Source organism: Lonchura striata, chromosome 3, assembly GCF_050655825.1.
Source record: "Lonchura striata isolate lonStrDom1 chromosome 3, ASM5065582v1, whole genome shotgun sequence".
Classification (NCBI taxonomy): domain Eukaryota; kingdom Metazoa; phylum Chordata; class Aves; order Passeriformes; family Estrildidae; genus Lonchura; species Lonchura striata.
Window position 1 is genome coordinate 75942327 of NC_140705.1, and position 27441 is coordinate 75969767.

At 39.4% G+C, this 27441-nt stretch overlaps 1 protein-coding gene across 7 annotated transcripts; it reads left to right on the forward strand.

Annotated features, from left to right (window-relative positions):
* Positions 1-707: 707 nt before the first annotated feature.
* Positions 708-23623, forward strand: RNASET2 (ribonuclease T2). 7 transcript variants are annotated; one of them, XM_085576824.1, is made up of 12 exons: positions 708-1058; positions 1396-1512; positions 2618-2670; positions 5048-5152; positions 7060-7126; positions 12195-12250; positions 13252-13309; positions 14139-14209; positions 16489-16602; positions 18782-18827; positions 19033-19107; positions 21170-23623. In XM_085576824.1, the coding sequence occupies exons 3-12, from the start codon at positions 2627-2629 to the stop codon at positions 21359-21361; spliced, it is 828 nt and encodes a 275-aa protein (XP_085432950.1). In that variant the 5' UTR covers positions 708-1058; positions 1396-1512; positions 2618-2626; the 3' UTR covers positions 21362-23623. The 7 variants fall into 7 exon arrangements, with proteins under 7 accessions (XP_085432950.1, XP_085432951.1, XP_085432953.1 ...); XM_085576825.1 differs by having other exon boundaries at positions 708-734; XM_085576827.1 differs by lacking the exon at positions 2618-2670 and having other exon boundaries at positions 1396-1612.
* The last annotated feature ends 3818 nt before the right edge of the window (positions 23624-27441 follow it).

The following is a 27441-nucleotide window of genomic DNA, read 5'->3' on the forward strand; positions in this document are numbered from 1 at the left end:
AATCTGTTTAAAACAAATGTTATTTTGCTTGTGGAAGCAGATCTGCCCACATATTTCTTAAGTACATTATTGTAGGATGGTTGTAACATACCCTTTGTAGTTCAAAACTACATGATAGTAATTAAAAATCACACTTTGTATTTATGACCCATGCATCGGCAGAGAAAGAAGGGTTAGAATATGTTTCATAGTTTAACGTACCGCTGAGAAAATATTGAACCAAGTTCTGACTCATCCCTTGGGGCTCCTTCCTCAGGAACTTCCTACTGCTTCCAAACACGAGTTGTTACCACTTCAAACTTCTCTATCTGGAGAAGCACGCCACAGACGCCTGTGTCAGCTCCTGGGCTGGCATTAGTCAGTAGTGTCCGATTTAGAGTCCCCATCGCACTCTCGAAGACCTCTGTGCCGCGCAAAAGCTCAGTATGAAACTAACACCTTTACTATGCTAAACAAGAACCAACCAAAGCAGCAGGACGAGCCAACCACCCACACAAATCACTTGCTCCGCAGCGCACCGCTCCTTTCTTGCCCGCGCTCACAGTGCCCCGCTCCCGCGGTACCCGGCTGGCCGCGGGGAGGCTCCGGGGCGGCTCCGGGGACACCGCGGGGCCGCCGCCAGCGCGGGCGGGCCGCGGGGAGCGGCGGTGCCGCCCCGCGCTCCGGGGCGGGGCCGTGCGCAGAGCTGCGAGAGGGCGGTGCCGGGCAGGGCAGCGCCGGGGCAGCGCAGGAAGGTAACGCGGGCCCGGGGGTGCGCGGCGCGGTGAGGTCTGAACCCGAGGCAGCGGAGGTCGGAATTGAGAGTGTGTCCTTGCTCCGGCTTGCCTCGGCTGCCTCTTCCCGCCCCCTGCCCCCGCAGCCGTGGGGCTGCGCTCCCGCGGTGGCAGCCGGGCAGGAGGGAGCTGCGGCTCGGCCCGCCCGCGGTGTTTCTGAGTAGGCTTTTCTGTGGGAGAGTGGCTCTCTGCCCCTGGGATCCTCAGCTGCGCCAACTGCAAACGTGGGATTTGCAGGCCTAGGACTCAGATTGTGTTTGCTTTCACTTCCTATGCTTTAAATCCGTAAGTCAGCCAAACAAGTGGCATTTCCCAGAGGCGGGAAAACTCTTAATAGTTGTTTAGGGTTTTTTTTACACTTTACATCAGGTCTGGCATCCTCCTGTCGCCTGGAGGCCTCTCGCTTCCGGTGCTTAGGAGATTTGCATTCTTTACAGTTTGTGCAGACGCCTCTGTGGTGATGGTTTATCTGAGTAAAGCTTTCTGCTGTCGCGGTGACATCGGTGCCGGAGCAGAGCCGTGTGTTGGGTGCCGTGCTCGGCGGCACAAGTTACATGCTATCAGTTACAAGTTACAGTTGTTACAAGTTACAAGTTATCAGTTTTCTCTTCTGCTTCTCCAGGAAGCCGGCGGGGCTGAGCGCAGCCCCTGCTACCTCCAGCCTCACCCCGACACCGCTCAGCCGCCGCACTGAAGGCCGTGAGAGGGGCAGTGCTGAAATCCTGCCGTGGCGGTGGGCGTGAGTATTGCCTCTGAAAAGGCTTCGAAGAGCCTTCTGCAGTTACTCGGACCAGCACTTGGGCTTGGGATGCATGGTTAGCTGGGAGTGGACAGTGGAGGTGAAAGTTGCCGGAGCTAAGAACGTTGTTATAAATTAAATTAGTGCTTCTGCCTTACAGTGTTGTGACTTGGTTTGTCTAACTCGTTGTGGCAGATGCCACACATGGCATGCTGACTTGTTATGGATGCTACCAAAGCTCTGGGTATTCATTTTTGTGGCTTTAGATGCCAGGCTAACAGTCCTAAATCTTATCTCTGGACATTGTTGCCGGCATTTAGCATGCGTGCATGCTATGTCATAATCATGGGCATCTCCTGCTGATGCTTGAATGCTCTTCTGCAGCATCTTCTCTTCTGATTTTACACGCTGAACTAAACTGTAGAGCAGGAGATTTTATATTAAGGAGAGGTTTGCTAGTAAAGCTAATTGTTAAAAGCAAAACAGAAAGAAAATAAGCAAGTAAAATAAGAGGTGACCAATAGCTAGAGTCCAAAAGAAGCATGTGCTACATCAGCACTTTGCTCTAGATGGTATATTAGAATTCAAACTATAGTGAATGTGTTAAAGGAGGGTTTCTTCAGTGTTTATTAAGAGTTCTCTCTAGTGTTTGATAAGCCTGGGCAGATAATTTTGAAAACAGCATGGAACCATGCTAACATAACTGAAAGTGACCTTGCCCTGACTGGGTTACTAAAACACACACAGAAACACGTGTTTTGCATTCCTATCAAGAGTAATCCCAAAGCTGTTATTGCACTTTAGAATTTTATCCATAATGAAAATAATGTTGATCGCCTAGTGTCAAGTAATAATTTTACGTATGTGTGCAGGTTTTATTTTGAAGTTTTCAGTTTTCAATGTTATGAATCTTTTGGAACTTTCTGAGTTTTTATGTAACTTTCATAATAAGAAATCACTGTTTCTTATTAGAGGAGAGTTGGTGTAAGATTTGTTAAATCTGTTCTTCTGTTAATTAAATTAGTAATCTAGTGTAATTTTTAGTAAACAGAAGCAATTTTTATTAAAAATGTATGTGATCTATGCATCTTAATTGTTAATACAGCTCATATGGATGCATGTATTTCCTCAAATGCACATCATTCAGATGCCTTTAAGGTGAGATTGATGCACTTTTCACTTGTCACCATCCATGTCACAGATAAATGAAAGGTCACCTTGAATAAAGAAGTCTGTTTCGATAGTGTTGTGGTAGCTGCAAGGTTGTCTTCTGAGCTAAATCCTTAGAGTTTATGTATTGTTTATCGGGGGGAAAAAAGTGAAAGTTACAGACTGGGGGCTTTTAAACTTGCTTTGTTGCTATATGTTCTGCTTCCAGGGTTCAGAACAATATATAGAATAAATCAGCACCTTCTGCTGCTCTGATAGCAGCATTTTTTGAAGCCCTGTTCTCTGTTCCTAGTCATCACTTGAACAAGCATGAGTCCAGTGAGAAGGGATACAATTGCTTTTATGCTTTTTTTGCAACTTAGTCACTAAAAAAAAAGCCTCTTTCTGCCTACCAACTTACATCAAAGGAAATGCTATAATGCTTGCTGGGTTATTTTTCTTCATAATTGACTTCCTTAAGGTGTTTCTTTCACACCTTTGTAGAGTGCAGCTTTTTTTTGGTGATGTGTGACATTACTATCTTTTAAGTGGTACTAGATGCTCTTTGTAGGTAGGGCAGAATTTTACATGAATCTTACACTCCTTACGTCTCTCAGTGCTTTGTCTTGATAGTTTTTTATGCAGAAAAGTAGTCTTGCTTGGTTGGTTTTCAGTTCAAAATAATAGAAAATGAAACCATTAAGCAGGTCTGTAAAGCAGAATCTCACATCATCACTAATTCCTGTTGCTCAAATGATGAGACTGGAGATCACTTAAGGTGCAGAACTGCTGGGGAAATTGGCTATCCAAGACTTAATTATTTATTTGTGACTTTTAATACACTGTATGACTGTATCAATTTCTTTAATACAGCATATATGTCTTGCTTTGGCTAGCTTTTGCTAAAGACTAGTTCTACCTTATTGTTTGCTTTTCTATTAGCACTCTCCAATTTATTTTTAAAATAATTATTACTTTTTTCTATTTTACCTGGTGAGTGAAATTCCTTCTGGTGTTTTTAAGAAACTAGATTGGGAAGTTAACAGTTGGGAACTACTATTTATCTTATTATATCTTCTGTTAGGCCAAGTACCTTGATAATGTGTCCATTACATTAGAGAGGCATTAATGTATGAAATAGAAGAATGTCTTAAAGGTGTTAAGCTTCCTCACAATTTAGCAAAACTTTGTGATAAATTTAGCTGGTTAACGGTTACTGCTGTTGCCCAAACCCCTCATGAGTTTTGAAATTCCCAGACATTTTGCAAGTGGGGAGGCTTCCTCCTTTGTACTTCAGCTCTGGCATGGCGTTTGCAGAACTATGGGCTTCTGCAAGCTGGGTCCAGAGCCACATAACAACTGTGGGAAAATGGGCTCTTCTTTATAATGAACTGTTAATATCAATTACACTGAGTTTTCTCAATGGAATGGCAGAATCAGCCATGTCTTCACTGGTGTCAAAACAAGCTTTACTTGACTGTGGTGAGCATGAATTAAAAAAAAACCTTCATAGAAAAAAAAGAATACAACTTGTGTAGAGGGATAAAGGTCACCTAGGTTACACACAGTGTCTTGTGTAGGGTTGTCATTTTGAGAAAGTTGGGAAGTAGATTTGGTGAGGCTTTCATAACTTGCATGTGAATATGTGCATGTACGTCCTGTTCTAGAAGGTAGCATGTGAAATGACTGGTGGATTTGGGAGACAGTTGGGATTTTTGACCTGTGCCAAGTGAAAGTCCTTCTGTTTGTAAAGGTTAATTTTATTTTTTTTTTATCCCATGACTTCTAAGGTCCATGAAGTATTAGGCAAATTGCTCTTGGTTTCATAGAAGCTATCACAGGTTTATAACAAGAACAGAAACTCATATGGTTTTAGCAGCATTTTAGAAAAATATTAGTTTAGCAGTCAACTGTCACTTAGACAGAATTTAATCTTTGGACATCATACTTGGCTTCCTGTGAATTTCTAATATCGGCCAATCTAACCTGAATATTCAGTAATAAATTCAAATTAATCACTTTGGGAATTTGAGCTGACTACAAGTAGTGTCTTCAATTCCATAAAGTATAGAAAATAAAAGCTGTGTGGAAAATGTACATATTTCTCTTGATTGAATGGTGGCTCTGTTGCAACCATGTTCAAGTAAAGAAAAACAGGAAATGGTGATCTCATCCTTGATGGCATTCGTTTATGAAAATTACCATACAAGCTGGGGAATCAAGCACAGCCCTGAAAAACATCCCCATTTTACCCATAGTTATAAATCTAATCTAGAGTTACTATTACCTGCTATTTCTGACATAGTAGGGGTTTTTTGTTTTTGCATTTTAACATTTAAGTGTGCTGGATTGGTAACAGATTTCTTCTTTCAACACCTTTTTACAGCTCTTTGGATGACAAAATGAAACCTGCAAAACAGTACTATTGGATTCTGGGTTGTTTTTCCATGGCACTATGCTGTTGGAGTACTTCAGATACTTTTTCTCAAAGGTAAGTTGAGCTTTAAAATGAAACATCTGACAACTCATTTCTTAAGTGTAGGTCAGAATAGTTTAACTTTTAATGTAAATTTGTTATTAGGTACTATTCTACACTTAGGTGATTTATAGTAAGGCATTTACATTAACTGGAGAAGCAAGGATTGTACCTGAGGAAACCTTTACATGTGTCAGTATGAAGAAAGAGGGGAAACTTAAATACTATTTGATGCACTTAAAACTTTCCTAATCTTGCTATAGATGACTCATTTAGAGTTGTGATGTAGTAATGACAAAAACTGAAAATTATTTTGACACATATCAAAATATCTGGAGCCATCCCTGTGGTGTGAATTGCACTAACTTTTGCATCATTTAGTTTTTTATTTATCTTTTTTTCTCTTTGCTGTTTCATCAGTTCTGAAAATGTAACATTATTTTTCATATGACATCCCAACTGAGGCTGTATCAGATAGCTGCACCACCTTTTGGTGGTTGTTGTCCCTTGGAAAAATCTGAGCTTCGATACCAATGGACCATGGAAGAAACCACACGCAAGTCACACCCTTCTGTGGTCAAAGCTGAAATTTCTATTCCATTATATGAGGAAATATACTTTCCTGCTTCCTTCTAGTGCTTTGGCAAGAGAATGGTTAGGGGGGGCTCAGTTCAGTGCTGAACATCTTTCAGTGCCTACATTGCACTTAGTGGGTAGTTTAGACACTGCTGATGTTTTTTCAGTCCCCAGGATTTAGGCTCTGGCTTGGCCATTTTGGCAGAGTCAGCTCTAGAGCTACATTCCTGTGCTGTACAGAGCAGGATAACTCAGGTCCAGAGAAGGAGGGGATATCTCTGAAGCTGTATAGGTATTGAAAATGGCTTTTCTTGAATTCCAGCTCTGAGCTTAACTTGCTCTTTTAAATCAGTACTGTTTTCTGATCTATCCTTAGCTAAAAAGTGTGCTCTAGGAGAACTCTTTTCAGCATGACTGACATTGCAGAAGTTGAGCTGCTATTTCAAATACAGATAAAGGTCTAATGAAAAGTCTAATGAAAGATCGTTTCTAAGCAAGGGTCCTTTAAAACCAAGTAAATTAACTGCTCTGCAATATAGGGCAATTTCTCTATTCAGGTTTCTACAGCAACAGTAAAGACCCCTATAAAAGTGTTAATAGTTTTCATTGTGGCTATGCCTGGTAAGTTCCAGAGCTATTCTCCTAAATTATATAGAAAACCGTGGATACATGTGAATGCTTAAGAGAAAATGTGACCATTGCAAAGTAGAAAAACTAGAGGAAAAATCTGAAGTGTAATATAGCATGGAAGCATCCCTAGGCTGTCCTCAGGTTGAGAAGAATTAGCTTGGTCTTTCATTAATTTTTTTTTTCCTTTTTTCTTTTGAGAATATATCCTCTAGCAAGAACTAATGACTGACAAGTGGCTGTTAGCTTCCAGAGAATAACGATTTATTTTGACAGTTCTGCATGTAATGTTGTCAGTTTAAATAATTTGCAATTCTGTTTATTTTTTCCCATTTGTTGTTCTCTTTAATTACTTTGTCTGGTTGCTTAATAACTAAATATATCTGCTGTAGTGTCTGATGCAAGAGGTTTTTCATTTACATTTACTTAACCAGAATAGGTCTGCTCCAAACTGTTGAAAAAGGCCTCTATAGAAAGGATACAACACTTCTTGAACAAATTTTGGAGGGTTTTTTTTTCCCTCTGCATACTTAAGAGATACATAAATATGGAAAGCATATGGAGCTAGGATGCCAGAAGGAGAATTTGCTTAACAATGGGGATATTAGCATGTTTCCTTATATGTTGTTTCTCTTTGAATCACTAGTTTGGAGTGTACCTGAAGGTGTTCCTCTTTTTAAAAGACTTGAAGAAAAATAAATTTGTCTGTCTCTCGACAGTGGCATCCATCCTCATGCCTGGAAAAAGCTGTATTTTGCTCATCATTGGCCAGTGACTGTATGTAAGGTGAGGTTTTTGTGTTTCTATCTTATCCTAAAAAAGGTAGCATTGGATTATAAATGTGTGAACAGATTGAATAAAGTCTATTAAGTATTTAATCAGGGTTATGCCTTTTTAAAGGCTTTTCCTGATCGTGATGGAACTTCTGCTACTTCCCCTGCAATGCAGGGCAGCCATAACAGGAAAGATTGTGGTGTGTTACAGATAGAGTTGTCAGTGTAGGGTATACTGTATACCAAGCTTGTTACAGAATTTGTCACATCTTATTAGTTATACTCAATCCTAGACTTTGATCAGACTCTATAGGAAGACTTGCTTGCCTTGTTTGACTGATGGCAGTTCAGTATTTTAACTACCTACTGCACAATTAGTTTTTTAGCATTGTAATGTTGACTCCAATATTTCTGTGACATCATAAAATACTGATTCAGTCAGGAAAGAGAGCTGTAAAGGTGTTGTGGCAGGTGTCTCTGAGTATTTCTGCATTTTTTGCTGCATTTGGGGGGTGTGAACTCAAAATGAACCCAACCTTCCAACATACATCTGTCAAAGCACAGCTAAGAGGTATACTGTTGCTATTAAGTATCTACTACAATCTGATAAGTCGAACATTTTTCCTATACTGGAAGTATTCAAAGGTCTCTTCCCATACAGTTAAGTTAAAAATGTTAACAGATTTACTGACACAAGGTTAAAGAACCTTGTGTATAATACATTAGCTTCAGGTTCAGCCAAATGAATGTGGAGAGCAATATCAGTAACAAAAGTCAGATGTGTGTGACTGAGACCAATGATCAAGACCACCGTGCTGTTTTTTGTTTGCCTGTTTTTGAGTGGAAATAAGAAAAGATTTGATGCAATTTGTGTCTGATTTTCTGTTGATTAGACATCACTAAGCAGAAATGTTGGTGTTGAAGAGTTCTTAGTGCCTAGCACAAGTCAGTGTTCAGATTCAGTAGCAGTGTAAACCCTTGCTTGCATGAATAAGATGAGAACAACTGGGAAAAAATAAAAAAAGAAAAATTAAATGACACGAAATAAAAAAAATAAACTTCTACCAACCAGTTTTCCCATTGTGTATTTATGCTGATTACTTCTCTAAATTCCAGGGTAGTGCACTTGATAAATTGACAAATAATTTTCACAACCTTCTAGTGAAGTTGTAGTGAATAATTGAAGATATTGAGCATCAGAAAATGTAGGCATCTTTGCACTTCATGTATTTCTTATGATATTCTGTAGTAAGAGGTAGAGAGACACATTCAAAGAAGTACAGAAAAAGGGATATTAAAATCATATTAAGTTACTTTTTTTCCTAGTTTCCCATCATTGAGTCATATGAACAGACAAGATCTCAACTGTACTCCTATAACAGCTTTCTTGTTTTACATAAGGGGAGTGCCTTAATTGAGGAATTAATTTAAGTATTTTTAAGTAGGTAGATTCTTCTGTGTGTTTGGTTTATTTATCTATGAGAACTGGTATTTTTCAGAGTGTAAATATTTTTAATGTTATTATTCAGTTTAAAACTCTTGACATGATGTTGAAAGGAAAAAGCTGTGAAAGAAACAGCAGAAGTAATTTATATAATTTATGGCAAAAAACAGTGAGATACTTTTTTTCTGAAAGTACTTCTTAGTTTATGCCTCCTGTATAAAGGAATCTGATTATAGGCTCTTTCATACACAGCATGTTCTTGCAGTGTGTAGATGAGCTGCATCTTAACTCCTACCTGTTTTGCAAATCTGTGCTTGAAAAGTTTTTTAGGCTTTTGAAGGCCTAAAAGGACTTCTTTAAAAGTTAGAGGGCGCACATCAGCATGCCAGAAATTCGAGAATACATCTCTCCTAGCTGTTCCTGGGCTTTAACAAGTAAGTGTTCAGCTGATGCTTTTTAATACAATTAAGTTGGAAAGTGTTTTGTAATCATATCTTCCAAACTAACCCATTAAAATAGTGATATCATGGAAGCAGTTATAACCCAGGACCTAATTACTGACTATTACAGTGAAAAGGGTGAAGGTAGAAGAGAGATTTTCTTCCTTGTCAAGTGATTAGAAATTCCAGTACCATATAATTGACCTACGGTGGTTATGTCTTATGCAAAGATATCTAAACTAGATTCACAGACCTCAAGTGATTGTGAATTTCATATTCTCTTAAAAAATGGTGCCAGTGGCTAATTCATGCCACATTTTTCAGTAACAAATGTGACTTAAGAGCAACTCAAGGGCAAGAAGAAGGACTTTCCTACTCCCTTTTTATGGAGTTGTGAAAACCTGTTATTCCAGAACTTAAAAGGGAACTATTATTTCAGCTTTTGCATCCTAGAGATTGCAAAAAGATAAAATTTTCTGTGTTGTTGGGTTTTTTGTGTGTGAAATGTGGAAAATCCAGTGCAAGTTTGTAAGTTATTCAGTTCCTTCTCTGTTAGTGATGGGAAGGACAATAAGGAAAGGGTACCTGCTGTCATCTGCCTTTGACTTCACATATGTGCTCATTAAAGGAAGGAGTCAAAAAAAGGACAATAGAATAGAGTAATGAACAGAACAGCCTGAATTCAAGTTTGAATGTTGTGTTAAGCAACAGATGACTTTTTTTTTAATTTTTAATTTTCAATACGAGATAAAAAAAAATCCTAAGTTTAGACTTTGGCAATAATTTTATAGCTGAGTCTTAAATGAAGAATAGAAATACACGTTTTTCTTCTTTTTTTTGGTAAAGATAGAAGTAATCGCATAATACAAAAAGAATTAAAGTGACTAAAGAAGGAAAGGGAGTAATTGTACACTGTTTGAGGGGAAGAAGTTGAAGAGGCGAGCTCTCTCCACAGTTTGAAAAGCAAGGATTTTTCTTTGCAGTTGCCATGTTTCATTACAAAATAACTTATAATTTATTTTAATTAAAGAGATGGCCTACTGAAGCAAGGTGGTTGGAAGGGAGGATTAAATATTTCATTTCCCAGAAGCTGATTTTTTATTTCTGGTGTATCTGTATGTGATCTAGTAGCAGTACTCTCGCCTTTACCAACTGCTGTACCAAGGGATTTGTAACTTGGGCAGCTCAACAGGTGACACTTCTGGGACATATCAGTGGTGTTTCACTTTTTGGTGTTTCAGAGATGATAAAAGCTTCCATGCTTCTGGCACGTGCTATTTGTGCAATGACTTGCAAATAGGCTAATCTTTCTGCTACAGTGTTCCCTCTCAGCATGGTGAGTGCTCTGCAGCCTCACCAGAACTTTGCTCAGTTTTATATGTCATTTATGGTTCATTTGGGTTGGTTTGGTTATCAGATTGCTTTAAAACAGGATAAAACAGTGCTTCTTTTTCATCTTTTTCAAATGAATCTAGGTATATAGGGCTTTCTGGGGTCTAGTGCTCACTTGAAACTAAGTATTTGTACGTCTGTTTCAAGTCAATGGTTGCCTGAGATTGAATTAATCCTCCAGCAGTCAGTCTGTGATAAATGGGAAGGCTGACAAGGAGTGGTTTTGCACCAGCAAGCAGAGGTACCCAGCTTTGCAGAGCAGCATTTGCATTTTTTATGATACTGATTTAAAATGAACATTAGAAAGATACTAAGGCTAGAATGGAAAAGGAGATTGAATTAACCTAGCCAAAGCATGCAGAGTGTGAACTAATGTGTTGTAGGTTGCATTGACCTCCCAGTTCTGCCAGCACACAGGGTAACACCAAGAGTCTGAGGAAACAGAAGAAACTGCTAGGAAGGTTAGTGCCATGATTTCAAATCTGAAATGCTCTGGCTGTTCCATTAGTATGTTTGAGAACTGCAGTTAAAGACTGAATAAAGAGCACAATTGCACTGTTTTTATTGTCACCTCAGTTGAGCAAGATGTTGACTATTAATTTGCTATACTTTGGGCTAGATACCCAAACCCCTCCAGATCCACAGAGCTTGTGTCATGACAGAGCAATATTGTTTAGGCATTTGCAGTGTCTGTTTGTTCAAAATACTCCTTTCAGGAAAAAAAAGCTGTTGCTGGGTGTAATTGCTTATATTGTTGGTAGCAAGAGAGGAGAAGAAGGAAATGGACACAGAACAAGAAAGTCTTGCAGAACTTGCAGATTTGCTGCCACTGGCCCGTGGCATGTGGAAAGCAATTAGTGAGATTACAGGCCTGTCTCTGCTCTTCTCTACACTCTGCTCTTGCTCTGGCATCACATAAAAGGCATTTTGGCATAATTATGACAGAATGCAGAGCAAAAAAGGAAAGCTATTATTATGGGAAAAGAATGTCTGGGGAGGTTGTTAGTTAATGGCAAAAAGTGTTTACTTGAAAGGGCTGTAATTCCTAAGAAGAATAATCAGGGAAAATACAGTAATGGTATTCTGTGATGTGTGACATGGATTTTTTTTAAGTCTGTTCTTTTCAGGCATATGTCTCTGCTCTAAACAGTAATTAAAGTGTAGGCTATTTCTCCTGTATTATCAACAGTTTTTATTGGAGGCTCTATTTTTCTGGTTTTTGTAGGAAGGTGTTTAGTCTTCCTTTTTTTCTCCATTCCCTTGTCCCTCGAGTCAAAATCTTTAAAGCATAAATCTGTTTTTCTTGGAATAAGCAATGTATTTAATTGCTTGTTTGTATTTTTTGTTTTTCATACAATGATAAAACTAGTCCTGAAGGCTTGAAGAGAGTTTTGTGCTTGTCCAGTGTTATAGTTCATTTTAATGGCTCTGCACTACTTGAAAAGATGTGGTAATGAGAAAAATACAGAGAGCTGCCACCTGGAATACTATAAACACAGATAAAGCTCTGTTCATTTAGCATGGATCAGGCTACTTTCTGTTACCTCAGAACCTGTCATTTTGTCGTCTCTTTATGCTGTCTGGTCAGATTTCACTGATCTGCTTCAAAATTCTAATGCCAGTGGGTCCCTAAGTGTCATAATCCATGACAGCTTTAAGTAACTGGAGTTCACCAGTTCCTGATTTGGCAAGTTGGCATACCACAGCAGAACCTCAGGCCATCACTGAATGACATTTTACTTTTGCCTTTAAACCTTTACTCCTGGATACATGCAGCAAATACCCTGTGATTTTGTTTCCTACAGATGGATGCTAATGATTGTCATGACCCACCAAAGTACTGGACAATCCATGGATTGTGGTATGATCATAGAGTGATTTTATTTCAGCCTGGAAAGGAAAAATTAAATTTTGTACCAGAATGTTTAGTGATTTGGTTCTGTTGGGTGGGGTTTTGTTTGGTTGTTGTTTGTTTTTTTTTTTTTTTCTTGGTGTGTGTTTTGTTGGTTTTTTGTGGGTTTTTTTTTGTTGGTTTTTGTGTTTGTTTTTTTTTTTAAGATCTGAATCTGTCTTTATGATCGAAACAAAATTAAAACCCTATGGTTTGACATAAAACTGAAATACACTTCTGTATCTCATGACTTGCTGAAATCCTCTGGCTGCATAAGCATTTTATTTGCAAACCTCTCATAAGATCAGAAATAGTCTCAACAACTAAGGGAACTATTGTTTCCCTTCCTATTTTTTTTCTCTCTGAGTAAAAAGAATTTGTTATTATCTCATGACTGCTTGTGGCTTTATGTATCTTATCTCTGCACAAATACTGCAAAAGTATGGGAAAAAGTAATTTGCTTCAAAGGAATCAACTCACTGGAATTGATGCCAATGGCAGCAATTCAAAAATTTTCTGGACAAATACAAGTTAAAGTTATGTGTCCTGGAAAAGGAAACAACATTATGTATTGATTCCCTGAGAGTGTCTTGGTGATACTTGCAGAAACATCAGATGGGGCAACAATTTAGGAGGTCATTGCCATTAGTGACATCACGTGCAAGACCCTTCCAAGTCATTGGCACACCCAAATGACTTTTACGTAAAATGAAAGGACCGAAGGGGCCAAACAAAGAAATCATAACAAAATCTTTTGGCTGTCTTCTGAATCTTCATGAGAAATCTTTTGGCCATAATTAGTGTCTTGAAGGTTTTATTTCCGAACCAATGTAGGTTCTTATAGTTTACTTGCATTTTTAAGTAAAATCTCCAGCTATAATTGTGCATATTTAAAATTCAGGTCAATGATATGTTATTTACCAGTAGTGAGTTAGAAGACATCTTTCTTCAATTTTATTTTGCTTCCCTAGGCCTGACAGAGCTGAAGACTGTAATAGGACATGGCATTTCAATGTCACCGAGATCAAGGTATTTAAAACAAAAACAGACATACTAGGCAGAGCTAAGTGCAATTACTTTTGCACATCCTATATGCAAAATCTGCAGTTTATAATATCACTCTTAATGTTTACTGAAGGGTGTGGTTTTTTAAGGACTCCAGAAATTCTTTTAGTGCTTCTGGTACTATTTGAAGTTGCCATCCTTGTGATCATTAGCAGCTGTAACTACTTCATTTTGTGAACATACAGTTTGGCTCATTCAGTTACATCCTCCTTAATAAAATTAGAGGTCCACCACCACATAGGTAATGGATCTGCAGTGACGAAAAGCACCTGTGAAAAGAAAAAGATTCCGTCAGTCGGTATTCTCCCTTCACATTTTCTACTGCAAAATCCAAACAAAGAAAGTAAAAGTTCAGAATACTCTATTCTGTGTGTTTTCTCCTAGGCCATTGGTCCTTTTTTGTTCTTTTTCTACTTAAAAAAAACCCCAGCATATTTAATTCACCAAAATTCATTGATGTGTTATAGACAGGGATAAGAGACTTGAGGTGACAAATGTGAAACACTGAATGATTGAACTTCTGCAGGGACAGTTGAAGGAAAGTGTTGCTTTGAGGCAGAGTTTCAGTTTTAGTATGTTCAGATATTTAGGTAGGTGTACCTGTTAACCTCCAACAACAGCATTTTCAGAATATGGGGGGAAAAGACCTTTTATATTTCTTCAACTAAATGTTTCAGTCATGGACACTGAAAGATGAGGCTTCAGTTGTAAAAAAATGTATCAATATATGTAGATTGTATAAGAAGTAGCTTTTCAATGCTGTAGGTGGATTTATTAATTATGGTGTTTATAGGATCTTATGTCAGACATGAGACACTACTGGCCTGATGTGCTTCATTCATCTCTGAATCGCACCCAGTTCTGGTGAGTAAAAAAAAACCCTAAAAAACATTTTGGGTATTATTTTATAAAAATCTGTCTTAGTAGTTCTTCAGGTGCATGAGAGGAAGTGTCCAGGAGGTCACTGAAGCACTGTCTTGCCAGTCTCATTTGCAGTATAGATCTGTTCTCTTATAAAATACAGCTATTGAAGAGAGGGCTATAGCAGAAGTTTTAGAGAAGTGAAACTTAGTGAGAGAATGTTTTCTCCCTTTGTCCCCAGGGAGGAGAAACAGCTGCTGTTGACACATTAAATCTGAGTAGCAGTAGCCCTCCTGGGATATCACAGCTAGCTGCAAGAGCAGCTTCCCAGATCTCTTTCTATAGCTAGTTTCACTGTGTTGCTGGTCTTGAGAGAGCTTTCCTTTTGGGCTTCCTCATAGAAAAGAAAATAGAAAAACAGAATGTGCTGTGTTATGGTAGCCACTTCTCTGTTCAGTGAGGTTACTGAGAGCAGCTCTGTGCTACCACCAAGCTCAGGGGTGTAAGAGATACAGAAGGATAGAGGCCTTCATGAACACCTGCAGCTGTTATTGTATCTTTTTTTTTTTTTCTTTTAACATGGCTCTGCTGCAAAATAAAGTGACGTATCATCTTAAACCCTTGGTAAAGATTTTGTGGAGACTAAAGTCTCTGTCCATTCTGGAAGCTCAGAGGACTGGTTAAAAGACTTGGGCCTGGTGCATTCTTGGCTTGCTGCAGATGATGGTGCACAGGCACTGTCTGTAGAGACTGCACCAAGCCACTCCAATAGCAGTTCCATGGCAGCAATAATAGGCTTCTTGAATGCCAACAAATCTTTGGCCCGCTATTTCTGCCTTCTTTTCAGAAAGAGCAGAACACTTAAATATAAGTACTACTGAAAGCCTTAAAAAGACAGGCACATCACCATTAGTTTTACAGACATGCATATGTACGTTCTTTGAACTAAAATTGTCATCTTACATGCAAAGTCTTCCCTCCAGTTTGCTGCTGGCTTTTTTAGTAGCCCTTTGCATCTCACTATTACCTGTTTCTGATCCAACCTAACTATATCTCTTGCCCTGAAAGACCTTCTGTTTACTTTAAAACAGTGATGTCTTCTCATTAGTAATTTAAATCCCTTTTGGAGAGCTTTGCCCATGGAAGCCAGACTCTTCCAGGCAGTAAACAATTTATTTGACATGCAGTTGTGCTAAATGTTATAGCCAGGATGAGAACTCTCTACGAGGCTAGACTTGGGAAGATACAGTGAAAACCTTACTGTAAAGCATCTGCTGCAAATCTCCTGACACCACAGTTGCTTTATTCATTTTCTATTCTGAAGTAGTGCACAATTTCTCCAAATCCAAACATAATTTCTTTTAAGGTGTTTTAATTCCTTAAGAAATCTCTGAAGTTTTTAATATGAATGGACAATTCCAAGGTAGGCTTTCAAGTGAATAATATTGTCCTTCTTCTCTGCTTTTTTATGGTGTACATAAGGCATCGGAAAGTCACAGGATGCTGTGATGATGGCAGGAGTTTGTGATTAGATAATCCTTGTGTACATCTGCTGAACTCATACCTATATAGTACATGTGGATTGTGAACATTTGAGAATAATTTTTAAAAGGCATCCACAGGCAGTGTCATGAAAGATTATACTTCTTAGTCTTTCTATGGAGTTTAGAACTGATAGAAACATTTGTCTTTTCTCCAATTTTTGTCATGTTTGAGTTTGTCTGCTGTATACTGTAAGAATTTCTTTTGCACTTTGTTCCTTGCTCTTAGGAAAATGGATACTAGACTAGAAGCAAGACTTGAGAGGAGACCTGTGAAAATTTTGCCACAGACCAGCATAAAAGCTGATGCTAAAGTTTTAGCAGCTTGTGCAATTACACTGTTTCACCCAAAATAAGGCTTAATCCTTTGAGTTCAGAAAATAATTTAGTAGTTCAAAAGTGTGTTTAACACAACAGGTTCCACTAAAACTTACAAAAAGCGTATAGATAGTAATTTTCTAGGCAATTTATTTGCATTTTGACCTCCAAAGATCTTTGTGTGAATATACTGAGAGGGCGTTGTATAATAAAAGCATGATATATATTTATATATGTAATTGAAATGGTTGGAGTGATCCTGCTTGGGTTGACCTTTTACCCGTGTGATAAATTTGAATGCAGTGTCCTACTCCACAACTGTAGCCTTTCGGGTACTTTATTTAAGTACAGTGGCTAGCTTGTACAGCACATGTATCTGCCAGTATTGTGTTCTAAAATTTGCATTTTGCTTTTCTCCTGTAGGAAACATGAGTGGGAAAAACATGGCACTTGTGCAGCCACACTTGAGGCCCTTAATTCTCAGAAAAAATACTTCAGTAAAGCCATAGAACTCTACCAGCATGTTGATCTCAATGGGTATGTAAATGAGCTCAATGATCTGGCTTTTATTTCAAGCAGTTCCTAAAGGTTTCAGATCTAGCCTCAAATGCAAGTCTAAAAATCTCACAGTAGAGAGGAAATGAGAATTAGCATGAATTATTTTTAGTACTATAGTTCAGAGGAAGAGTTGTTTCCCTGAGAAGCAGTCTCTGGTCACTTCAGTCATACAAGCCAGCATCATTCTTAGCAGCATCCTTCTAGACAGCATGAGCCACTAAATTCTTGAGTAGCTTTACAGGCTGTATCTTGGTACCAAAAGCTATGGTACCTGTAAAGTTCTAAATCAAGTGACAAAACCCCCCAAACGTCTGAGTCATGCTGAGCCCCAAACACTTGTTCTTATGACAGTGCTTTGCTGAGGGGAAAGGACAAGCTGCAGGCAAAATCATGCAGGACATCCTGGGAAAAGGCTGAGGCAACAGCAAGAGAGGAGGTTATGAAGGGTTCAGTTGCTGCAGGCTGTCCTCTGCTGTTCTTTGTGACAACCCAGTGTGACACTCTTGCTTTGTCCTAGGGGCTGATTTCTCCTTACTGTTCCAAAGCACTGGCCATTCCAGATTCAAAGTCTTGAGGAGACTCTTGTGGCTTGTCTAAATGCTGTATGCATGGCTTCTGGCTGCAGTTGAATGCCAGAAGGTTAGAGTCCTTTCCTGATCAGTGCTTGGTATGGCTGAGAGGATGCTTGACTTAGATTCGTTGACCATGATAGGACAGTCTCTGAGAGAGGAAATAGTTTTGTACAAAGAAACATACCCTTAAAAAATTGAACAAAACAACCCCAGAGAAATCCCAAACCAGCTCATCCTGTTTATGCTCTGCCAGTATCCTGTCCAAGCAGTCTCCTAGACAGAGTCTCATTTATTTTCCATATGCACAAAGAAAATAAGTCTTTTTTCCCTCCCACCTTGGTTTTGAAGATGTCCTTTAAAACTGTGGCAGATTTTTCTGAGGGGTTTTCAGTGTTTGAGCATGTCATATGTAACATTAAAATTAATGATGTCTAAGTCAATTGCCTAAGTAGCTGTGATGGTGTGACTAAAACATTTACAGATGGCACAGTGACCGATGATGTGACTCTGTATCAGCACGTGCAACACTGCAAAAGAATAGAGACTGAAGCATGTTGAAATTTAATTGCTCAAAGCTTATTATTTGTTGTGAAAATGAGTACAATTAATTTTTTCTTTGCTGAAGAGGAAAAAAGACTGAAAATGTTCTGGTTATATATAATTTCTACTTGAAATACAAAAAATGCCAGTGATGAAAAAAATCATTTCCACAAATCAAATTATTAAAAAGTAGCCTTCTGTAAGAATTAACAGAGCATCGTATTTTACTGGCCTCCTTATATCCAGTGTAAAATGACAGTGAAAACCAGCTTGTCATTTAGTCAGCTGGGCAAAATCTTTGTTGTGCCAAAACTGACCTTGGAAGGGAAGGATTGAGCATTATCAGCATTTATGGATTAAATTCTGCAAGATACTCACCATTCCCACTTCTTACAGAAATCACAGACTCATCACATGTTAGGTCCCGAATCTTGCCAGCTTAGAAATGCAAGCCCTCTCAGGACTGAGCCTAAAGGAAGGGGTACACAGGCTACAGGTTCTTGCGCACTATCTCATTTCTCTCATGTGACCAGCTTTTCCTCTTCAAAAACATATTTATTAGGAACAGTTTCTGCCCTGACAGTAACATTGATTCTGATTGACATTCTGTATCCCTCTCCCAGTGTGCTGTGTGTCTCCCACCACGGGAAGCCCATTCTGTGTTTGAATATGAGGGTGCCTGGAATGCCCTCCCAATGGCAGGAGCGCAGCGGAATGACTCAAAGCAGGGGAAAGGAAACAGTGACACTCTGGCACTGAACAGGGCGCTCTGAAACTCCCTTTCTCCTAACTGTGTCTGAAGACTGAACTGTCCTAGTTCCTCAAGTTAAGATGTGGGAAAGGGTTCTTCCTGACCCTACCAGGTTAGATGGGAAGTGCCTTTTCAGAAAATGGCCTTTCCTAGGCTGGCAAACAATGAAAGAGAAGTTGCCTTTGCTCCCATCACTGTAATGCTTGATGGGTTCTTAAGATCTGTTTTAAGTAATGATTATAAAGGTATATTTGCATACATGAAACGTGGAAAAAATGTTTTATCTTTTTTTCAGTTGTCTCATGAAAGCTGGGATAAAGCCAAGCAGTTCATATTACAAGGTAAGAGGCAGTCTTTAATAAAACAAAATCATGTGCATGGGCTTTTTTTTAAGTAGGAGTCAACTAATTTCTGTAGAACAAATGATTTTTTAAAATTGTATGGTTCTTTAATGTTGTGCTTTTTATAAAAGTTTTTGAGAGTTTAGCCAGTGTTGGAAGATGTCCTTGTGACCTGTTAATCTCTATAAGCTTTTTAATTTTTCAGATGACTGCTATAAAGGAAGCTCTTACAAGATTTTATGGTGTAACACCAAAGATCCAATGCCTTCCTCCAGAAGAGGTAAAAACTCCCCTAAGTTTCAAAAATGGAAAAAAACAAACAAAAAAAAACCTTACTTTTTTTAAGGAGCACTTTCTATTAAAAATATAGCAAAAATAGAGTGAAAAATCTTCACTATGGTGAAACTTTGGTCTAGATGTTCTTTGTGTATACAACTGTTTGCATATAGGTATTGTTTGATTCTTGGACTTGGGTTTTAAAGGTTTCTTTGTCTTAAAAGATTTAAACCTTCATCTCTTGCATGAATGCTGTGACCACCCTACCAGAGGTATTGCTGTAGCTGAGCACTTTCCTCCATGCCTGCTAAAGTTTAATTGCTGCATGGCATATTACTAAAACCAGCAAGAGTGAGCTGAATGTCAGCCTTGGTGAGGGTGCTGCTGTCAGAATCCTTCTGAAATAAAGCAGCTCAGAAGCTTATTTCTGAGATTGTTCCAGAGAGCCCATACCTAAAGAGGTCACTGTAGTCTTTCCTTTTGAATCAATCAGTTCTCAAATTGACATGTCTTTTTATTTTTCCTTGCCAGTAATTGTGCTGTGCATCATGATGCAGTAGAAAAGGTGGTAGACAGAGACAATATTCTGCAAAGTATAGGTCACCATATCTGAACCAAAAGTGCCTTTAAAAGAACAAAACAGTATTCTGAACAATTACATGTGTAGATTGTAGAGCCCTTTCTTTCCTTTTTTTTAGCTAGGTTACTCTGCCTTTATAGAATAATAAAGCAAAAAGCAAAACCCACAAGGTTAGCTTTCACTCTTGTAAGTGGTTCCTTCTTAACTCAGCTTGTTCAAGGTTGTTTACTACAGAACTCTTGGCATAGTTACTGCCCATATGCAGGCAACAATTTTTGAAAACCTCCTAAGATACTGTTGCTATTGGAGTGTGTTTTCAACTCTTGCTTTAGTAATGCTCTGAAGTTTTTGTGCTCATATGTTTTTTAACATGAAAAAAATCTATAGGTTACAATATTTTCACCATGTGTTTATAAGTTACTTTAATGAACAAGGGAATTTTAGTTGAATGTGGGTTGGATAGTCACCCACCTTTTCACATTAAAGAAATACAGGGCTAACACAAACCCCAGTTCCTAGCTCTGCTCAATGTAGTTCTACCATTGCTTTTAGTACACTTGGCATACTGCTCCAATTACTTGAAAGTAATGTACAGCTTGGGTCTCCTGTATTTAACAGCTGAAGGTATTGGGTAATGGAAATGAAAAATTACATCTCAGTTCTTTGAAGATAGGCCTTTTTCAGAGTTCTAGACCTGTCCATGCCTGAAGTGCATGATGGAGGTACTTTGAGGTTTGAAATGGATTAGACACATTCTCTGTTCTACATTTCTTAGAAAAACCCAAAATAAACAAACTCCCCTACAACACAAATTCCAAACAAGCAAAAAAAGCCTCACCTCAGTTTCTTTTATCTTGTACATATCTTTTTGTCCTACTTAATTGTTTCAAACCATTTTTCTTACATGTTTTGTTAGACCTGAGCATTGGGGGGGAATTTCTTGTAATCTTTTTGCCATATGAAAGGTCTCCATGCCTGCCTGCTTTATTTGTAGTCAATATTTTTTTCCTAGCCTGTCATGTAGTCAAAAAATGGCATTTCTGCTCCTTCTGTCAGCTTGCTTCTCTATTCTTTTATGTAAAGTTACTATAAAATTCAGTTTCTCTTCTCATGTATGGAGAATTTTATTTGCCTCAATTCCTGTCCTGCCATGAAGAGTTGGGGAAAAGTGTCTTTCTGGTCACATGTGCCCTTCAATATTCACAGAGTTCAGCCAGAGGTCATCATTGTGCAGATGAGTAAGGGCCAGGACAATGTGTCACAGCATTTCATAATGAGGCTTACCAGTTAGACAAGTCCCAGATTGGTACTGAGTAACAGTATGTACCACAAACTGATCAGAGTGGATGCCTTTTGTACTTCTCTTTGTATTTGTCGTCTGGTAAGTACACAATCACTACTGTATTCTATAGATAGGGCAGTGTAGCTGAAGAATTAATTTATTTTCTCCTTCCCACGAGGCTGATCTTACGCTTCATGTTTCTAGCGTGAAAAAGCACAAACAATTGGCCAGATTGAATTCTGCTTCACCAAAGAGCTGCAGCTGGTAAACTGCACGGCGCTGGAGGGTGGATCCAACCCAGTGAAGGCTCACTTGAAGCTTGGAACTTCGGAGCTGTCGGTGTGCAATGATACTCTGCCAACCTACTATCCTTCAGAGGTCCAAGATCGCAAATGAAGCTGTAAGAGTTTGAGAATCTTTTTAAACAGCAACAAAACCCGAACTCATGTAATATTACAAGCCCTTGTCCATATCACGGGCCTACAGTGAAGATTTCTGCTGGAAAACACAGTTCTTTTGCTATTAAAGGACAGTGGTCCACATGATGGGATCAGCATCTGATCTAGAGCGTGGTCTGGATTTTTTGGCTTGCTTATGGTTTGAATTAGTGTTCAAAAGAGAACTGTGTCTTCTCATTTTGACATGCAACTGTCTGCCATTTTAGCTGCTTTTTGGTTTTTACCAGTGAGTCAGGGAACTTAATTCTTTGTATTGAAAGGATTATTGTCTCTCTGAGATGAGGTGAAAAATTCTTGAGAGGGAGGTACTGTAAACAGAAGGAACTCTTGAGACCTGTCTGGAGGTCCATTTCCAGATGTAATAGCCACTGCTTTGCATAATTGTTCTCCAGAAGTGCAGAACAGAGACCATATCCTCTGAGGTGTTGAACCTTTCCTCACTGAGGGATCACAGTGGACTGAAGACAACTTTTACATAACTTCTTACTGAAGTAATAACATTCTCCAAGCTTGGGCTTTTCTGCCTTAAAGATCTTGGGGAAACTGTATTTGTAGCCTTACCTGTCCTTTGATTACTTTCATGGCAGTAGCTCTATACAGTCTTGAGGAACAACCAATGCTAGAACTTACATGTTAGTACGGGAGAATGGTAGGCTCTAGAAATATGTTGTTACTAATTTTTAGTTGTGTTTGATCATTCAGCATTACCACTGGTGAGTGCCTGCACTTGTATATAAAAACAAGATTGTAACATAAACACATAATTCCAAGAAACATCTTTGTATAGATGAAACAATAAATACTACAGGATTTTCAGTTAAAAGTACAGATGTTGGCAATAGTGCATCTCTACCCCATAATGATGAGTAACATGCCACAAAGGTGGATGTTTCTAAAGGGAACCAAATTTTGATATCTTCCCTAAAGGGCTATATTGATCTGTGTGTCTCAAATTGTGTTTCAAAGAAAGACAATTATGGCTCAAGGAACTATCTGTTTGCTAGAATAATGTTCCTGTGAAATCATGAAATGCTGTATTAGAAACAAATTTCTTATTTTGAGGTTGTTAGAAACCATTTACTCTCATTTTTGACTGTCCCTGTTTCTCTACCTTTCATTTAATGCTCTGTTACCTTTCCATTCCAAAACGCTGTTAGTTTCTTTGGCCTCTCTTGCAACTCAGGTATTTATTTTAACAGTGAAGAAATTATTATGGTATGTCAAACGAGTGATTGTTGGGTTTGCATATTTTTTCTGCAGTTGCTTTAATCCCTCAGTCCTGTTTCTTAGTCAAAGGTAAAGCTGACTCTTGCCAAAAGAAGTCAGCAGATACAGGCATGAGACACAAATGACCAAACTCTGCAGCAGAGTAGATAGTATGGATTCCATGCATTTTTCAGCCTCATTTTCAAATGCAAGAAATATGAGGGAGCTGGTAAGCCTTAAAATTTTGAGGAGAAGATAACATTATCCAGAATGAGTGAGGGAGACAACATGCCAGTAACTGAGTAAAAATTGACTGAGAAAAAGTAAAAGCTTGGCTAAAACAACCTCACATACTCTGAAGTCCCATTTAAAGGGACATACCTGAACTACAGTGTTTGCCTTAAAAAAACCCACACCCACGTACTTTTTATTACAGATTAAATAATTACATTTTCTGTAGTAAACTTCTGAGTAGTAGCAGTAAAACACTATGTATGTGATTCCTCATGCTTGGGTTTTGGCAAACCCTTCTGCTGAACTTTTGGGATGATAGAAATGTCTTTTTAAAGCTACTTACTGATTTTTATACAGAGATGTGCCAAGACATTATGAAGTTTTAAGTGATATATTTAAGGGATGGGATGCTCTAAGGTCTGTATCTGGGCCACCAGAAGAGCAGATGAATGAATGCCATTACCACTTCAGACCAAACACCCTTCATGTTCTTTCTAGCAATGGCTCACAGCCAGTTGTGAGCCTTGGCAGTTGCTTTCTATCAGTGTGTGTAATTTCAAGAGTTGGATTAAGGCAGTTTAAATAAAAGAAATAAACAAAAGTATATTGAAAGCCATAAAATTCACTTCAGTTCTGAAAAGCATAATTCACTTCCTTGTGCAATATAAATTCTGTCAACCTTGAAAATTCAGCACAGCCTGGGGATGATGGGTCCTGTATTCTTTTCTGCACCATTGAATAAATTAACTAAATTCCAGCAGAGATGTGTATGCAGTCTCAGTGGTTTAAAATACTGCTCAACTCCACAAAGGGACTTCGCTTGTTCATACCCTTAGTTCCTGTGCTCTCTCATGCAAGATGTTTAAGCATCCCTTGGCATGTAGGTAAGAGCGTGGGTGTGTCTCCCTTTTCCAAGGACAGCTCCTCTTTCTGGGCCATGGTCAGGTCCTTTTCTCTCTGTTTTTTCTCTCTCTCTTCATGGCCTATACTGAGCCTTTCTCAGCTGCACAGGAGGCCAGTTTGAGCCAAGTTTATGGTGGGGCGGAATAGGAGATTGGGAAATGCAGCTTCTGCTCAGTTTCCTGAGGTACGTGTATCTTGTGCTTAAGGGCACATCTGTCTATACCAGCAGAGAGCTGATCTGCCACTACCAACCTGAACAGGAGATGGGAGAAGCAGAGGGGCCCTGTCCCCATCACTCTTGTTCTTAGTGGGGTCAGCAGCTGGTTGCAGGTGCCCAAGGGATGGGGAAAGCTACCTCTGCAGACTGGAGTGGAGGTGGCAGAAGTCTCTGGCTGAGTCCCTGCTCTGCCTCCTCAGTGTCTGGAGAGTGCTGGGCTGTGCTGCTGCCCCAGCTGCTGCTGACTGGAGGGAGGGGCAGGGGCAGGACTGCTGTGTCCATGCAGCATGTTAATACACTGCAAATCAAGTCCCACCAAGGGGGACAGGCTAGGTATCTACAACTGCAAAGCAGCAGGTTGGGAGGAGGGATTTTGACTGGAATGGGTCCTTGAATTTGGGGCACCTCAGTTCTGGTGTGGTTCTGCTTCTGTCAGCTGGGTTCTGGATCTGGCACTGAGTACTGTTAAGCCAAGGCCACAGAAGGTTAATGGTGCTGCTAACAGTGTTATTGATGCCTGATGATGCAAAGAGAAATTGTCAGAACGTTGCAACTTGCTTTCCCAGGAATGGAGCAATCAATGATGAGGAATGTTGTACTTATTGTAAATTCAGACTCATGCTGATATGGCAGCTTCCTTCACAAGGGTCACAGCTTGCCTCCTGTTCCTGTAAATATTCCCTGTTCCACGAAGTTGCCATAGATCACCCAAAGTTAATACAAATAATTAATTTTAGGAATAATTTAAATTTCTTGTGCTTTGAAGAATAAGAGATTTTGTATACAGGCTAAATGAGATGGGGGAGATTGGCGGCTTATTTTGTATTTGTGCTATGATTTTCATTATTCCTTACCCCAAAGTACTCTGGAACATCAAAGACAGTTGGAGGAGGATTAAATAGACCTCAGGGGCAGCCAAACCCAGCCATGCCCACAGATTGGTGGTATAAATCAATACATCAATTCATTCAGCATGAAAATCAGAGTGCTGGCATTCATTTGCAATGCTTTCTCTAAAGGACTGATAGATCAGTAATCTTTTATAAAACAAAAGAAATAAAAATGGCCATATTTGATAAGAACTTTTAAGGTGTTATAAAATTCTTAAGCAAGCTGGAGATTACCATAGTGCTATTTTGCAAGAAATACTTTTCTGAGTACAGCTTAATTACCAGAAAAGAGGCTCTTTGCTTAGGTTTTTTTCCATAACTCACACAATTGTTTGTGTTAGAGACCTGTGCTTTGCATGCAAATCAGGAGAGATGAGCCAAAACAAAATTAGCAAGAATTAAAAACACAGCAGTTACCTTGTAACAACTACAATCTCTGTAAGCAAGCATGATACATCCCAGCAGGTACCTGCTGTTACATCACTTACTTCTGAATAATTGAATTTATTGAATAAAACTTGCTGCTGTCAGCCTTGGAGGGACTTCTTTCTATCCAAAATGCTCAGCTGAGGGTGGAGAAGTTGTGTACACTTCCAGCAGAGATTGGAAGAGCTGTCCTGTCACCTGACTGCTGTGATTGATTTTAGCCCATCAGCCCTCCACAGATCCATCTCCCTTCCCAAGATTTTATAGGTTAGGTTATGAAAGCTGCGCATACCCAGATGACTTGTGCTAGCAATTCCCAGTGCCAGCTGTTGTGGGCTTGTGTTCCAAATAACACTGTGAAGGGACTGCCTCTCCTGATAAACCCTAATTTGCAGATATTTGCTAAATGCCTGGGGTATGCATTTGTCAAGGATTTATTAGCCAGGAGGCTGGCTGACTGATGTGTGTAGTGGGAACCATTTTGTTTTATCCCAGACTCCCAAATGTTTGAGACGTAGAATACTCATATCCTACTGACGGTGTTGTTTTATACATAACAGCTGGCCCTGACTTATTTTTTATTCTTCAACCCCTGGATACCTTCAGAGATTTCAGTCTCACAGTTTCTGTGGGATTTAGAGAGCAGCTTGTCATTTCTGAAGCCTACTGCAGGATAATCACTGTAATAAAATAGCTCTGGGACAGAAACTACCCTCTCATTTCCAATGCCTTGTGTTGTTTTCTCTTTGATTCCCTTCATTATCTTCAGTGACTTGAGGGATGACTCGACTGTGCTTTTGATCTTGCAAAGTAACTGAAGGCACAGATATTGTAAGAGAAAAAAATCTCTTGAATCTCATGGACAAAATATTCTCAAAATAAACACCTATTTTCTCTCTCCATTTCTTCCCCTCTATGACTTTAAAGGATTCTAACGGCAAGGAATCCTGCAGGTCTGAGAGAAGGTAGGTGTATTGATGGTTAGCTTTTAATCCTTTATTTGTTACATGTTTGGCATCTGGTTTTTGGCCAGCCTGACTGATTAACTGACTTGCTCTCACACAGCTGACCAAGAACAAGTCTCAAAAACTGATTAAAAAAGGTGGGGAAAATGGATATTTATTAAAGCAGTTAACAGTCTGGGGCCTCCACAATCATTTAAACAGAAACATGGCATGACTAACCTGGTCTGTCTGGGCAGATGGGAGAACAGGGAAATTGGGGTATGTTTTCTTACTTCGCTCTGCCACCAGCCCCCCTGCAAGTGAAATTCAGCTTGAAATCTGATGGCAATTTTAAGTCTCACAAATTAAATAGGACTTTCATGTATTTGCTGTCTGCAGAAGACCACTTCATCCTCCCTAGCTCTGGATAAGTAACTGAAGTCTAAATGCTTAAAAATATCATGGCTCTTAGAGGTAATAGAACGTGTGGTCCCTACAGTGCTCAAAACTCTGGTTTAAGCAGCTGAGTTCCTTTTGCTTACATGGTGTGAAATGAGCAGCACTGCAGAGAGATGCCTCATGCAATAGCTGGACTGAGTCTTAAATCCAGCTTCTTCCCAGGGTGGCAAGGAGGAATGTCCTGCTGCTCTGCTGCAGCCCTTCCTAAGTGAAACGGGTATGGCATTCCTGGCAGGAGTGCAGACAGCACTGCTTAGTGTAAATGAGTACTGCTTAGTCATGTGGCACAGTCACACTCTTCCAGTCACCCCAAAGAGGTTTCTGCTGCTACAAAAGGCATCTGGAGAAATTGCTGAAGCAGGTGTTATAGCAGAGACGAGAACCAAGGGCTTCTCCCCACTTCAGGCAGTCTAGCCAGCTTTCTTCACAGCTTCTCAAGGAGAGACTTGTAGGAGGCCTGTGCAGAAAAAAAAGCCCTCAGTCTGGTGATTTGGATGCTCAGAGGGGAGGAAGAAGTCCTCATCCCCATCTGACCCTGCCAAGGGGAGAGTGCAAGGGACCTCCTCTCCTGTGGCTGAGACCACCGCTTGGCTTGCTGACTCCTGCAAACAGCTCCAGCACTTTCAGCTTTATGTTAAACACAGTGGGTGTTGTCTTTCGCGATGAATTTTATCCTGTTGGAATAAGTGTCATGGACTCTTAGAAAGCTGCCCCAAGAACTGATAGGTGAAGGAATAAC

Bases quoted from the DNA above. Each gene is read 5' to 3' on its own strand.
- RNASET2 (XM_085576822.1), top strand. From the start codon at position 1,328: ATGCTATCAGTTACAAGTTACAGTTGTTACAAGTTACAAGTTATCAGT. The intron at 5,153-7,059 runs GTAAGTTGAGCT...GTCTCTCGACAG, and splicing joins TCAGATACTTTTTCTCAAAG to TGGCATCCATCCTCATGCCT. The intron at 16,603-18,781 runs GTATGTAAATGA...TCTTTTTTTCAG, and splicing joins CAGCATGTTGATCTCAATGG to TTGTCTCATGAAAGCTGGGA.